Source organism: Colobus angolensis, unplaced genomic scaffold (assembly GCF_000951035.1).
Source record: "Colobus angolensis palliatus isolate OR3802 unplaced genomic scaffold, Cang.pa_1.0 Scaffold337, whole genome shotgun sequence".
NCBI classification, from domain to species: domain Eukaryota; kingdom Metazoa; phylum Chordata; class Mammalia; order Primates; family Cercopithecidae; genus Colobus; species Colobus angolensis.
The window spans coordinates 1,251,274-1,263,860 of record NW_012116677.1 but is presented as its reverse complement, the minus strand read 5'-3'; the positions used below and the strand labels follow the sequence as shown (position 1 = coordinate 1,263,860).

The following is a 12,587-nucleotide window of genomic DNA, read 5'->3' as shown; positions in this document are numbered from 1 at the left end:
ATATCAAATAATTTTGAGATGTTTTAAAGCCACTTAAAATATTTAGAAGTCAGAGATAACAAATACTTCTCTTGGGAATATTGCTCTAACTCATTTTTTGGGTAACTTGCAAGGCTGCCAGTTTTGAATGTCAGAGTAAGATCTGCAGCAGGTCCGGGCTATGATACAAGTGGCCCTGACACTCATGCTAGATGGCCAGCAGATTTAATGGTGCTACTTATCGCAAATAAAAATGTTATGTGTATGGAGTCTCTGACAAGTTCAGACAAGAGAGTTGCAGCACAGATCCTATGGTTCTGGAACTAGGCCTTCTTTCTCCAACAGAAAAGTACATACCATTTGAAAACTAGCTCCATCCTGAGCTCTGACAGAGATGAATCTTCTGCACATGGGACATCACGTGACCATGCAGGTAGCTCTCAACAGAGCTACCCCTGTTGAGCTGAGTATTTTCAGATCCACAATGTTGGTCACAATGTCAGGCAGGCACAGCAGTAATCCATCATACAACAAAATGGGCCAGAAGAGATCCAGAGGGTGCAAGTCAATTCCATCTGCCCTAGATTTCTGTGTTACCTACCTCTTTTGTTCAGTTCACATCTAAAGTCTTTTTTTTTTTTTTTTTTTTTGAGACAAAGTGTTCCTCCATCACCCAGGCTGGAGTGCAGTGGTGCAATCTCGTCTCACGGCAATCTCCACCTCCTGGGTTCAAGCGACTCTTGTGCCTCAACCTCATGAGTAGCTGGGATTACAGGCGCAGGCCACCATGCCCGCCTAATGTTTGTTTTTTTAGTAGAGACAAGATTTTGCCATGTTGGCCAGGCTGGTCTCAAACTCCTGACCTCAGGTGATCTGCCCACTTCGGCCTCCCAAAGTGCTGGGATTACAGGCGAGCACCACCACACCGGGCCCTAAAGTCTTGTAATTCCCTATAACCAACCAATGAGGACAAAAACTTGAACTGAGTTCATAGATGGGCTGCCTTAACAGGCTGGTGGTAGTGAAAAATGGACTACCACCAGGCTAGAGTCCTATGGAGGGGTGGTCCTGAGGACAGTGAAAGTTACCCCTCCCAGTAAGCAGAGCCGAGAACAATGCACTTGCTCATTCTCTTTGTAGGGCAGGAGAAGTGGTCTGAGTGAAGGTTGTATCTGAACCCACTGGCAGTGGCGAATGGCTTGCTGGCTGGGTCAGAAGCCTCAAAGCAGATGGATCTATAGTACTGGACACATAGCATGTAGATTTCTCTCTCACATCAAGGCTCACCAGAGAACCTCCTCTGCAAGTGAGGCGCTAAACAACAAGGTGACAGGATGTCATGAGGATATCAGCCAGCCTCTCTCCCTAGCCACTGCATGACAGAGGGAACATAGGACAGGGATAGAGGCTCTGCATGGCCCCAATGGCATTAGTGCCATCTCACCAAGACCAGTCTAGCAACTACTGTCCTGAATATGTGATTTTCACCAGAGAGACTGATGTGAAACGCTCCATCACTCCATGTGGTACATGTCTTGAAGAAGACCAGCCAGTCACTTGGTGATAGGCTTTTTACATCAGATGCCTTCTACACTGGAAGGATCAGTGATTCATTCTTACCAGAATAGACACTTATCTGGACATGGGGTTGCCTTCCTTGCCCCAGTGACTCTGCTAGCACCACTATCAACTTACGTTCTGACATGTTTGCACAGGATGTTTGAGGAGTTAGCATTCCAGGGGAAACCCTTGACCAATAGATGCCAGAAGCCAGGACATGTTCCTCTCTTCTGTTCTTAGAGGACAGTCCTGAGATATAATCTCTATAGTTCCTTAGAGAACCAAGCAGGATGGAGGCCCACTTACCACAATAGAGACCAGTTCAATGGAGCACCTTGATCAGCCTTCCCTCCTCTTTGATGTCTCTCAGTCTCCCATTCCCGGTGCATCTATTTCCCAAAACAAACCACGTGCATTCATGCACTTTTACCAGGCTCTGTTTTCTGGAACACTAAGGCTAAGAAGACACTGTCTCTCTTGTGCTTATTCATAAAGCATGCTTTTTCTATAAAGTGAGAGGTCTGTGTGTTATAGTTCAAGAAATTAATCACATTGGCACCAAAGGGGTGTGTGTGTGTGTGTGTTTAGGTAACAAGGTTCCTGCCTAGGTACTGTGGAGGCTTTGAAAGGATTCTGCTCGTGGCTGTGACACCCATCCCACTGGTCTTCATGTAGGTTGTGCAGGTGCTGCCCTGTCCAAGTGGGCTTGGCCAAAGAGTGAGTGATGGCTTCATTCACCAAGCAGAGCACTCTGGCACAAGCTGCATGTACACAGAGGAAGGGTGTCTGTTCCTAATTTATAAAAGGAACTGTCAGCTCACTAAGCCCTGTGCCCTAGAGGCACTTCCACCCAAGGTGGGTGTCTTTTCTTTTCTTTTCTTTTTTAATTATTTTAAGTTCTGGGATACATGTACAGGATATGCAGGATTGTTACATATGTAAAACTGTGCCATGGTGGTTTGCTACACCCATCAACCCACCACCTAGGTATTAAGCCCAGCATGCATTAGCTATTTATTCTGATGCTCTCCCTCCCCCCACCCCCACCCCACAGGCCCCAGTATGTGTTGTTGCCCTCCCTGTGTCTATTTGTTCACATTGTTCAGCTCCCACATGTAAATGAGAACCTACAGTGTTTGGTTTTCTGTTCCTGTGTTAGTTTGCTGAGGATAATGGCTTCAGCTCAATCCATGTCCCTACAGAAGACATAATCTCATTCCTTTTTATGGCTGCCTAGTATTCCATGGTGTATATGTACTACATTTTCTTTTTCCAGTCTATCATTGATGGGCATTTGGGTTGATTCCATGCCTTTGCTATTGTGAGTAGTGCTGCAATTAACATATGCATGCATGTATCTTTATAATAGAATGATTTATATTCCTTTGAGAATGAGTTCATGTCCTTTGTAGTGACATTGATGAAGCTGGAAACCATCATTCTGAGCAAGCTATCACAAGGACAGAAAACCAAACACTGCATGTTCTCACTCATAGGTGGGAGCTGAACAATGAGAACACTTGGACACAGGGCAGGGAACATCACACACTGGGGCCTGTCATGGGGTGGGGGATGGGGAAAGGATAGCATTAGGAGAAATACCTAATGTAAATGACGAGTTAATGGGTGCAGCAAACCAACACGGCACATGGATACATATGTAACAAACAAAACATTGTGCACATGTCCCTAGAACTTAAAGTGTAATAATAATAATAAAAGAATGATTTATATTCCTTTGTGTATATACCCAGTAATGGGATTGCTGGGTCAGATGGTATTTCTAGTTCCAGGTCTTTGAGGAATCGCCACACCATCTTCCAGGATGGTTGAACTAATTTACATTCCCACCAACAATGTAAAAGCGTTCTTATTTCTCCACAGCCTCACCAGCATCTGCTGTTTCTTGACTTTTTAGTAATCACCATTCTGACTGGCATGAGATGGTATCTCACTATGGTTTTGATTTGCGTTTCTCTGGTGATTAGTGATGTTGAGCTTTTTTTCATATGTTTGTTGGCCAAATAATGTTTTCCTTTGAGAAGTGTCTGTTCGTGTCCTTGGCTCACTTTTTAATGGGGCTGTTTGCTTTTTTCTTGTAAATTTGCTTACGTTCCTTGTAAATTCTGAATATTAGAACTTTGTCAAATTGGTAGACTGCAAAACTTTTCTCCCATTCTATAGGTTGTCTGTTCACTCTGATGATAGTCTCTTTTGCTGTGCAGAAGCTCTTTAGTTTAGTTAGGTCCCATTTGTCAATTTTTGCTTTTGTTGCAATTGTTTTTGATGTTTTTGTCATGAAATCTTTGCCCGTGCCTATATCCTGAATGGTGTTGCCTAGATTTTCTTCTAGGGTTCTTACATTTTTGGGTTTTACATTTAAGTTATAATTCACTTTGAGTTAATTTTTGTATAAGATGTAAGGAACGGGTCCAGTTTCAATTTTCTGCATGTGGCTAGCCATTTCTCCCAGCACCATTTATTAAATAGGGAATCCTTTCCCCATTGGTTGTTTTTGTCAGGTTTGCCAAACATCAGATTGCTGTAGATGTGTGGTCTTATTTCTAAGTTCTCTATTCTGTTCCATTGGTTTATGTGTCTGTTTTTGTACTAGTACCATGCTGTTTTAGTTACTGTAGCCTTGTAGGATAATTTGCAGTTGGGTAGCATGATGCCTCCAACTTTGTGCTTTTTGGTTAGGATTGTCTTGGCTATTCAGGCTTTTTTGTTGTTGTTCTACATGAAATTTAAAACAGTTTTGTTCTAATTCTGCGAAGAATGTCAATGGTAATCAATAGCATTGAATCTATAAAATACTTCGGGCAGTATGGTCATTTTCACAATATTGATACTTCCTATCCATGAGCATGGAATGTTTTTCCATTTGTTTGTGTCCTCTCTGATTTCCTTGAGTAGTGGTTTGTGGTCCTCCTTGAAGAGGTCCTTCACTTCCCTTGTTAGCTCTATTCCTAGGTATTTTATTTTCTTTGTAGCAACTGTGAATGGGAGTTCACTCATGATTTGGCTCACTGCTTGTCTGTTGTTAGTGTATAGGAACGCTTGTGATTTTTGCCATTGATTTTGTATCCTGAGACTTTGCCAAAGTTGCTTATCAGTTTAAGAAGCTTTTGGACTGAGACAATGGGGTTTTCTAGATACAGGATCATGTCATTTGCAAACTGAGACAATTTGACTTTCTCTCTTCCTATTTGAATACCCTTTATTTCCTTCTCTTGCCTGACTGAGGGCACATTTTCTAATCACCAGAAAATCCTCCTATGGGCAGCAAAGGCCCAGAATCCACCTACACTCCCATCTCTGCTACTCACATCTTGACGCCTCTACATTTGGTTCAAAGTTAAGAGCATTTTCTGAATTAATTAAAAACTCAGAACATAGCTCAGGTCCAGAGCTAGGGAGAAAACCATATGGTTTTTTGGTTGAAAGAAACCTTAGATATTATTTACGGTTGGCCTAACCCTTTCATTTGACAGATAAGGAAACTGTCTACAGAGCCTCTTCTGTATTGCCTCCTACTCTCACCAGTCCAGATGCCAGGCTCCAGCCAGGGCACCACTCAGCAGTATGTGTGACTCCGTTCAGTTTCAGTGAAGAACTATTATAATTGACTAAATGACTCCTTTCCTAACAGCAACTTTATAAAGATGAGTAAAATGAGAAAATGAAGCACCAACCAACATTTTGCAAACTTACATTATACACTTTTCACTTGTACATGATGCTTTTGGAAGAGTTTCTGTTTTCTATGAACACTAGGCAATCTCTTTTGACTTTGGTCACTAGGCACCTGTGAAATTGAGGATATCTTGTTGTGTTCATATTATGTCAATGTACATTGAATACCAGGCTAGAAAAAAAGAAAGAAGAAAAGAATGGAAGGAAAAGAGATTTGTTGAATGGCCTCTTGATTGTTGTGTTTTCAACAAGTCATGGACATTATATTGGGGACTTTCGACTCACTGGTGATACAGCTTTCGGTGTGTTCTGTTGTCATTAGAAATTGACCATATTTCACTCAGAAATGAAAGAAGAGACTGACAAAAAATCTTGTTATAAAGCCCCTGGCTAAGAGGAAGGCAAGAAAGAAATACAGGTAAGCTAGTTTCCAAGAAATGAAATAAAGAGCACGAGAGATCATGCTGTGGCCCAGGCTTAAAGAATCCTTGGATTCCCATCTGAGTTCTGTTAGTTACCTTGATGTTTCATGTTGGTTTTTCCTCATTATTTTACCCAGGTGACTGCTCCTTACCCTACATAGGTTAGGGGATTAATTGATGATGGTGACATGCTTGGCATCCTCCATGCAAGGAAAGAGGCTGCCCCATCCCCTATTTTGGCCCAGAGCAGATAGCTGAACTGGAGTATGCTTTAGTCATGACTCTCCATGGTGTATATTTCGGAAACTAAGGACCCACCTGCTGACCTAGGCCTTGAAAACCTCACAACTCCAGTCTCCATTCTGTCTGATCCCAAGGAAGATAAGACAAAAAAGCCACTACACCCCTGCCCCCATCTGCTGCTGACCATTGCTGGGGATCTGCACTCTTCATTCTGCCTGGAGCGAGTGGGAAGTGACCCTGGAGGAGTACGGTTTGAAGCATGGATGAGATTTCTGCAGATCTTCATCTGGGCAGTGGAGAGGGTGTTCCAAAATGTGAGAGACTCATTTCGGCAGTTAGAGAGGGTAATCCCATTCTCTCTGCTCAAAGTAGCAGGGAGGGAATGAGGACGGCCCTTTTATGCAATACTGGATAGTGATTCAGAGCCTACATGGAGGAATCCCACTTCCTGGTCAGAGTCCAGGTCTGCTGTTTATCAACTCTGTGATTTGAGGAAAGTACCTTAACATCTCTGTACCTCAGTTTCCTTATGTGGGAACTGGAGACAGGCTTGCTACATGAAGCCCAGTTCAGAACACTTTACTCATATTTCTCCAATTAATCCTCACAAACGTCCCAATAGGTAGACACTATTATTATCCCCATTTACAGATGAGAAAACTAAGTCACATAGCTGGAAAATGGCAGAGGCAGCATTCAGATCTAAGCAGCCTGGCTCCATTATCAATGTTCTTAGTTGCTCAGTAGATTGGGGAATAATGTCACTTTCTTCATAGGGTTGTTGTGAGAATTAAATGAGTTAATCATGTTGCGTGCCTACCATAAACAGTGCCTCCCCCCACTGCTTACTCTAAGCAAGTGCTCACTAGATGCACGCTACCTCTTGTTAAGCTATCATGTGGGGCTGGTGACAAAGACACTGAAGTGAAAGAGAGCATGGGAATAAAGATGGGACAGCAGGAAGCAGTGAGGTACATCGGAGATGACTTGGGTCTTCCTTTCCCTGGCAGTCCCCTCTTCTCTTCAAGCAGCAAGGATGATAATATTGGGGTCTAAAAGTACACAATTTTATCTCTGAATAAAATTCCATGAAGAAATTTTGCTCTCAGTTTGCATTAGGTGATCTGTGATCCCATCCCCACACGTTTGAAGCTCTGAGCACAGGCAAAATAATCAAATTACTCAGGCCATCCTGCCCCAACAGGCTCTTCCTTTCTGTTTCAGCTTCCTAAGAAATACCCCTTTTCTCCCGGGGACTGACATTCTGCTCACTGTGTTTGCTGCACAGCCCCCATGGCCAGACCCATTTTTTGCTCTGCTTTGCCCCTTTCTATGCACCAGGAGACTGACTCTAGGAATCTCCTGCGAGCTGGCTTCCCACAGGGCTTGGTCAGCAGAAGGCAGCAGCAGAAAATGCAGGAGGAAAGAGGTCAGGGCACTTCTTCCCGGCCTCACTGGTGTCTGACAAAGTCTGCGATGCTTTGCTGTTGCAGCTCCCATGGAATGAGGGGAGTTCCTTCACAACTCCTGTCCCTAGGTCTCCGGTAACTCTGTTTCCTCCTCTTGTCCTTTTGGCCCTAGGAGTGATCGTGGCTTCCCAGTGTTGCTGGTGTCTGGTGCCTTGTCACCCTTGTTTGCTCCTTATCCCTTTGCACAGCACTGTAAGCCACACCTGATCCACACTCCATTTGTGCCATCTGGTTGAACTCAGGGCCTTGTCATGACCATGGCTGACACATCTACATGCCCAGGATCACTTTACCCATGAGGCCCAGAGGTGGAGCCATATATTTTCCATTAGCTATCATTGTAAAAGTTTTTCTCGTTGAAAATGTCAGATAGTACATTTTTAATATTTATTGACACTAAAATTAGAATTGATAGATGAACATGAAAAAGAAAACAAGTATCATACATATTCACAGCACACAAAAATAACAGCTATTTTACCATGTGCATTTTTTTCCTATTACAAAAAATGCATATACTATTGTTTATTGGCTGAAATATTGTGAACAATTTCCTTCATAAATAAATATACTTCAACATCAATACATTTATTTCTAATACTTCATCAAAATTCTTAATGACTACAGAGTCATATTTAGGCCTGTACCACAGTTTAATCATTCCCCTATTAGCAAGCATTTGAGTAGGTTCCAGTTTTTCCTTGTTATAAACAGTGCTGCAATAAACATCCTTCTACAATATAAAATACTTGAAAATACAACACAATCAAGTTAGTCTTCCTAAACCAAAAGCCACACATATGCAGCAGCAGCAGCAGGGTCACTCCCTCTCAAGAGATAACAATATCTGCCTCCCCTGCCTCCCACTGATGTTGTGAGGTTCAACTGAGAAAATGTATATGTAAGTTCTTCATAAACTGTAAAGTGTATGGGGTGGTTATTATAGTATGAGCTTATTCTTTCATAACAACCCTGTAAGAGCACCGTGGATATATCCTCAAGGCACATTGTACTGACAATTTTGCCAGACATAAAGAATTGAAAGCTTACTTTTAGGCTTTTATATATTTATTTCTCTTTAACACAACAAAGAATGGTGTATGAGAAAAGCAGCCTTCCTGTACAAGAGTAAACTACCAGCTGGCAGTGCATTCTATCTCTTCTGGTGCATGTCAGTTCATTACACCCCCTCCAGAGGACCACTGCAAACAATTGAAGGAATTTGAGTTGCCTAAAATGTCCCCATGGCTCTGAAAGTCCCTCCTGTAATACTGGTTACCCCAACTCCTAAAGCAGATTAGTCATAATGACTACTTTCCATTCCTGTCCTAATAGTCTCTTCTAAAAAGCACTTTAGATAACTCTGCTTGATTAAAAAAAAATTGAGCAGCAGTTCCGTTTCTTTTTTAATGGGAACTTTTATGTCAAGTGTAGAAGCTGCGCTGACATCTCACGTGAAACTATCCCATCACTCAGCAAGAGGCACTCCATTTTGGAAGGATTCTTGATTTACTTTCTGTGAATCTAAGTTCATGGATTTTCTACTCTTGCTAAGGCAATACTATTAAAATGTCAGAATGCAGTTTCCCAGAGCAAGAGTCTTATACAGTTTTCAATTCTTAATGAGAGGCATCAGCCAAGTTTTTAAAATCTTGACTTGAATCATCCTTAATGCTATTTGTTAACCGGTGTGAAAAGGTTTCTATGTGTTAAAGTGATAACGTTCTACCAAGGTAAATGGCGTTCTGGGGCATGATATTCTATCTGGCTGCTTGCTTTCTATCCCTACTTGACTTTTTTACAAAAATTCAGTGGATGGGACATAGCCCTACTTTACAATGTTAAGAAGCGTTTTTACTTTAAGTTGGCTCAAATTAATAAAAGACACAGGGCCAGGTGCGGTGACTCAAGCCTCAGGGCCAGGTGCGGTGACTCAAGCCTGTAATCCCAGCACTTTGGGAGGCCAAGGCGGGTGGATCATAAGGTCAGGAGATTGAGACCATCCTGACTAACACGGTGAAATCCCATCTCTATTAAAAATACAAAAATTAGCTAGACGTAGTGGTGGGCACCTGTAATCCCAGCTACTCAGGAGGCTGAGGCAGGAGAATCATGTGAACCCAGGAGGCGGAGGTTGCAGTGAGCTGAGATCATGTCACTGCACTCCAGACCGGGCAACAGATCAAGACTCTGTCTCAAAAAAAAAAAAAAAAAAGAAAGAACGAAAAGAAAAGACAAGAGACAAAGCCTCCTCTTGAACTGTTTTCTCAACTACTTGATCATTTGTGTCTCTTCTGGGAAGGATGGACAGGCAGAGCAGGGCCCAGTGCTCATGTTCTGAATGTAACTCGCCCTAAAAGCACAAGAAGCCCAAGGGCTTGTTTTCTGTGTGAGTCAAGGAAACACCTGGTACCTCGTGAGACAAGTCTGATCCAGGGGTATTGGCAAGGAAAGGTATGCAGGCCTTGCACAGAGATACTGAAATTGCTTTTGTTTCCTTCCTTCCTAATTTTGTCTCTGTAGATGTCTCACTGTTTCCATGGGTTTATTCATTTCCATCACCACCACTACCCCCACTTTTTTTTACAGTTGTGTATTCAACCAGAGAAAATGAGTTTAAAAAAACAATTATGATAGTGAAAAAAAGAGCAGATTCAAAACTGCCATATGTGAGGCCCATGGGAGTCCCTGATTAATTTTCATTTTTATCATTTAGTTCTGAGATTGGCCTGTTTCAGTAAATATGAGAGCAAGTGTGGTTATGGACTTATTTCCTTGCAACCTTAAAAACAAATGAACCAGCTTGAGTCTTTTTCTTACCATGGTGGGTTCCTGTTAGGCAAGAACTGTAACTCCATGAGCAAGTCGTCCCAACACCACAGGGGCAGACCTTCGTCACATAGCAACTCCCAAAATGGGAATTTGTGTGGATTTTAGAGCACAGTCAGCTAACCTTGAGAACACCATGGTTGTAGGCAAAATTTTCTGTTCCTCTATTTGTCTTTCCGCTCCATTCTTGGGTCCATATTCCCCTACACATATTGGATGCTTGAAATACTGACTCTGAAAGAATAACCAATTAGCAAATAGTTATAAGGAGTAGGACACTCAAGGAGTCTAGCTGAAGAAAAAAAAGGACCAGCATGATAATTGTACGAAAAGTATTTGTAGAAATTCAAAAGTGGAGAAATCACTATATATTGGGAAACATTAGGAAAAGTTACATATAGAACAGCAAGGTAAGCTGAGCCTTAAGTAGGTAGGAAGGTTGGATGAGACCCAGCAGGGTAGATAGGAGAAGCCATGGCATTTGTGGAGTATAAGTTGACAGAGGCAAGGAGGTAGGTTTGGTCAGGTGTGTTAAGGAGACAGTGAGTCTGGTTAGAAAGGAGTTTTCAGGGAGTGGAAATGGCACTTAAGGGGAGCATATCGTTAGGCACTAGTTTATTGAAAGAAAGCCTCCAAGTGCGGTGGCTCCTGCCCATAATCCCAGCAATTTGGGAGGCCAAGGTGGGCAAATCACTCGAGCTCAAGAGTTTGAGACTAGCCTTGGCAACACGGCAAAACCCTGTCTCTACAAAAAGTACAAAAATTAGCCACACGTAGTGGCATGCACCTGTAGTTACTTAGGGGGTTAAGGCAGGAGGATCGCTTGCACCCAGGAGGTTGAGGCTGCAGTGAGCCATGATTGTGCCACTGGACTCCAGCTTGGGTGACAAAATGAGAAAGAGAAAAGGAAGGAAGGAAGGAAGGAAGGAGAGAGAAAGAGAGACAGAAAGAAAGAAAGAAGGAAGACAGGGAGAGAGAGAGAGAAAGAAAGAGAAAGAGAGAGAAAAAAAAAGAAAGCAAGCCTAGGGGATTTGGATTTCATCCTATAGGCAAAAGAAAGTCATGCACATTTTTGGGCAGGAGACTGGCATGGAGGGAGATACCTCTAAAGATGACTAATCTGATGCTAATCACCAAAACCAGTGTCAGGAGGCTCCCACACAGTCCAGCTATGAGGCCATGAAGCCTGGGAGACTGGGAACTGTCCACTGCCAAGAACTCTGGAGGCTTCCCAGGGTCCCCTTAGGAAACACCTTGCAGATAAAGTCTTTCCCTTTGTCTAAAAATCTCCACATTCTAATCCCCTACTTTGCCCTTGACAGTCTGGTCGACTATGCTGTACTAAGATGTTAAGAGCAGATTATAACTTAAAGTAGGTACAAGAGAACACAAAATTGCACAGGTATGAGAAATATTAAGAAGCAGGCTCACTATGAGAAATAACTTTTCATAGAAACCTTCAGAACATATCTAGTAACATCTAGTTTACAATAGTAAGAAACAAAAAAGCAATTCGAGTGTTCTGGGATGGGGGGAGTTTCCCAAGATGGCATTTATTTCAAATTTTTCTTCAAGTGGTGTCATTTGGGTTGTGGTTGATGGCTATGACACCAAGAGAAAGCAAGTTAACTTGGATTAAGTCTCTTTTCTGCTTTCCAAATTACATAGATTTCTCAGGGTCTTTGCCCTCCCCACATCTGGACTCCAGGAATGAGTCATTTAAGGAGACACCCCCAGACAGGAGTTTCTGTTCTCTGCAGTTGTTCTAATGAGCACTCTGTACTTCGACTGCCTGTCAGACAAATCAGGGAAGAAAGCAGGAGTCTCTAAAGCAGTCAAGCAAATTCCCCCAGGCTTACAGTCTCAAAGAAATTGGGCCTGGCCAAAATGACCTCAGGCATCCACTGAGGAGAAGAACTTGCTTCTAAGAACTTCTCTCCAGCCTTCCATGTTTCCTTCCATGACAGGCATCTGTGGGGTGACAATTAGGTGTGGTGGGTGGGCATTTCTGTGGGCTGGCAGCCTATTTTAACTTCCAACTGTGGGAGTGAGCTTTAACTCTGTGCTAAAATTAGGGGAATCCAGCAACTCCTGTGGTTATTTCAATCAGTTCCCACTTATTGAGTAGCAGCGGCACAGTTAAGTAATAACATGGTAACCTTGCCAAGACATAAATGAAACGCTGAATGTTTCCCAGTTGGAGCTGAAATCGCTTCAATGATCTAAGCTGAGAGCCAAACCAACAAAAGGGCTGCTGGCCTCTGGGGGTGGGGGAAACTGGGGACATGGAACAGAATCCCCAGAGCAGCTCTTTTGATGCTGGGGGCAGGTTTAAGGGAGTGGGCACTGATTGGCCTGGTAATCCAAACTTCACTACAGAAATGCCAAC

The 12,587-nt window shown here is 42.8% G+C and overlaps 1 protein-coding gene across 1 annotated transcript in view; it reads right to left on the bottom strand.

Moving 5' to 3' along the window:
- The window catches only part of LOC105519044 (chromosome unknown open reading frame, human C5orf64), a 55,406-nt gene that overhangs the window by 15,789 nt on the left and 27,030 nt on the right, over positions 1–12,587 (bottom strand). Inside the window, exon 4 of the mRNA XM_011952213.1 lies at positions 10,190–10,432. Coding sequence (XP_011807603.1) covers positions 10,265–10,432 — 168 coding nt within the window. The 3' untranslated portion in view covers positions 10,190–10,264. The remainder of the gene's footprint in view (positions 1–10,189; positions 10,433–12,587) is intronic.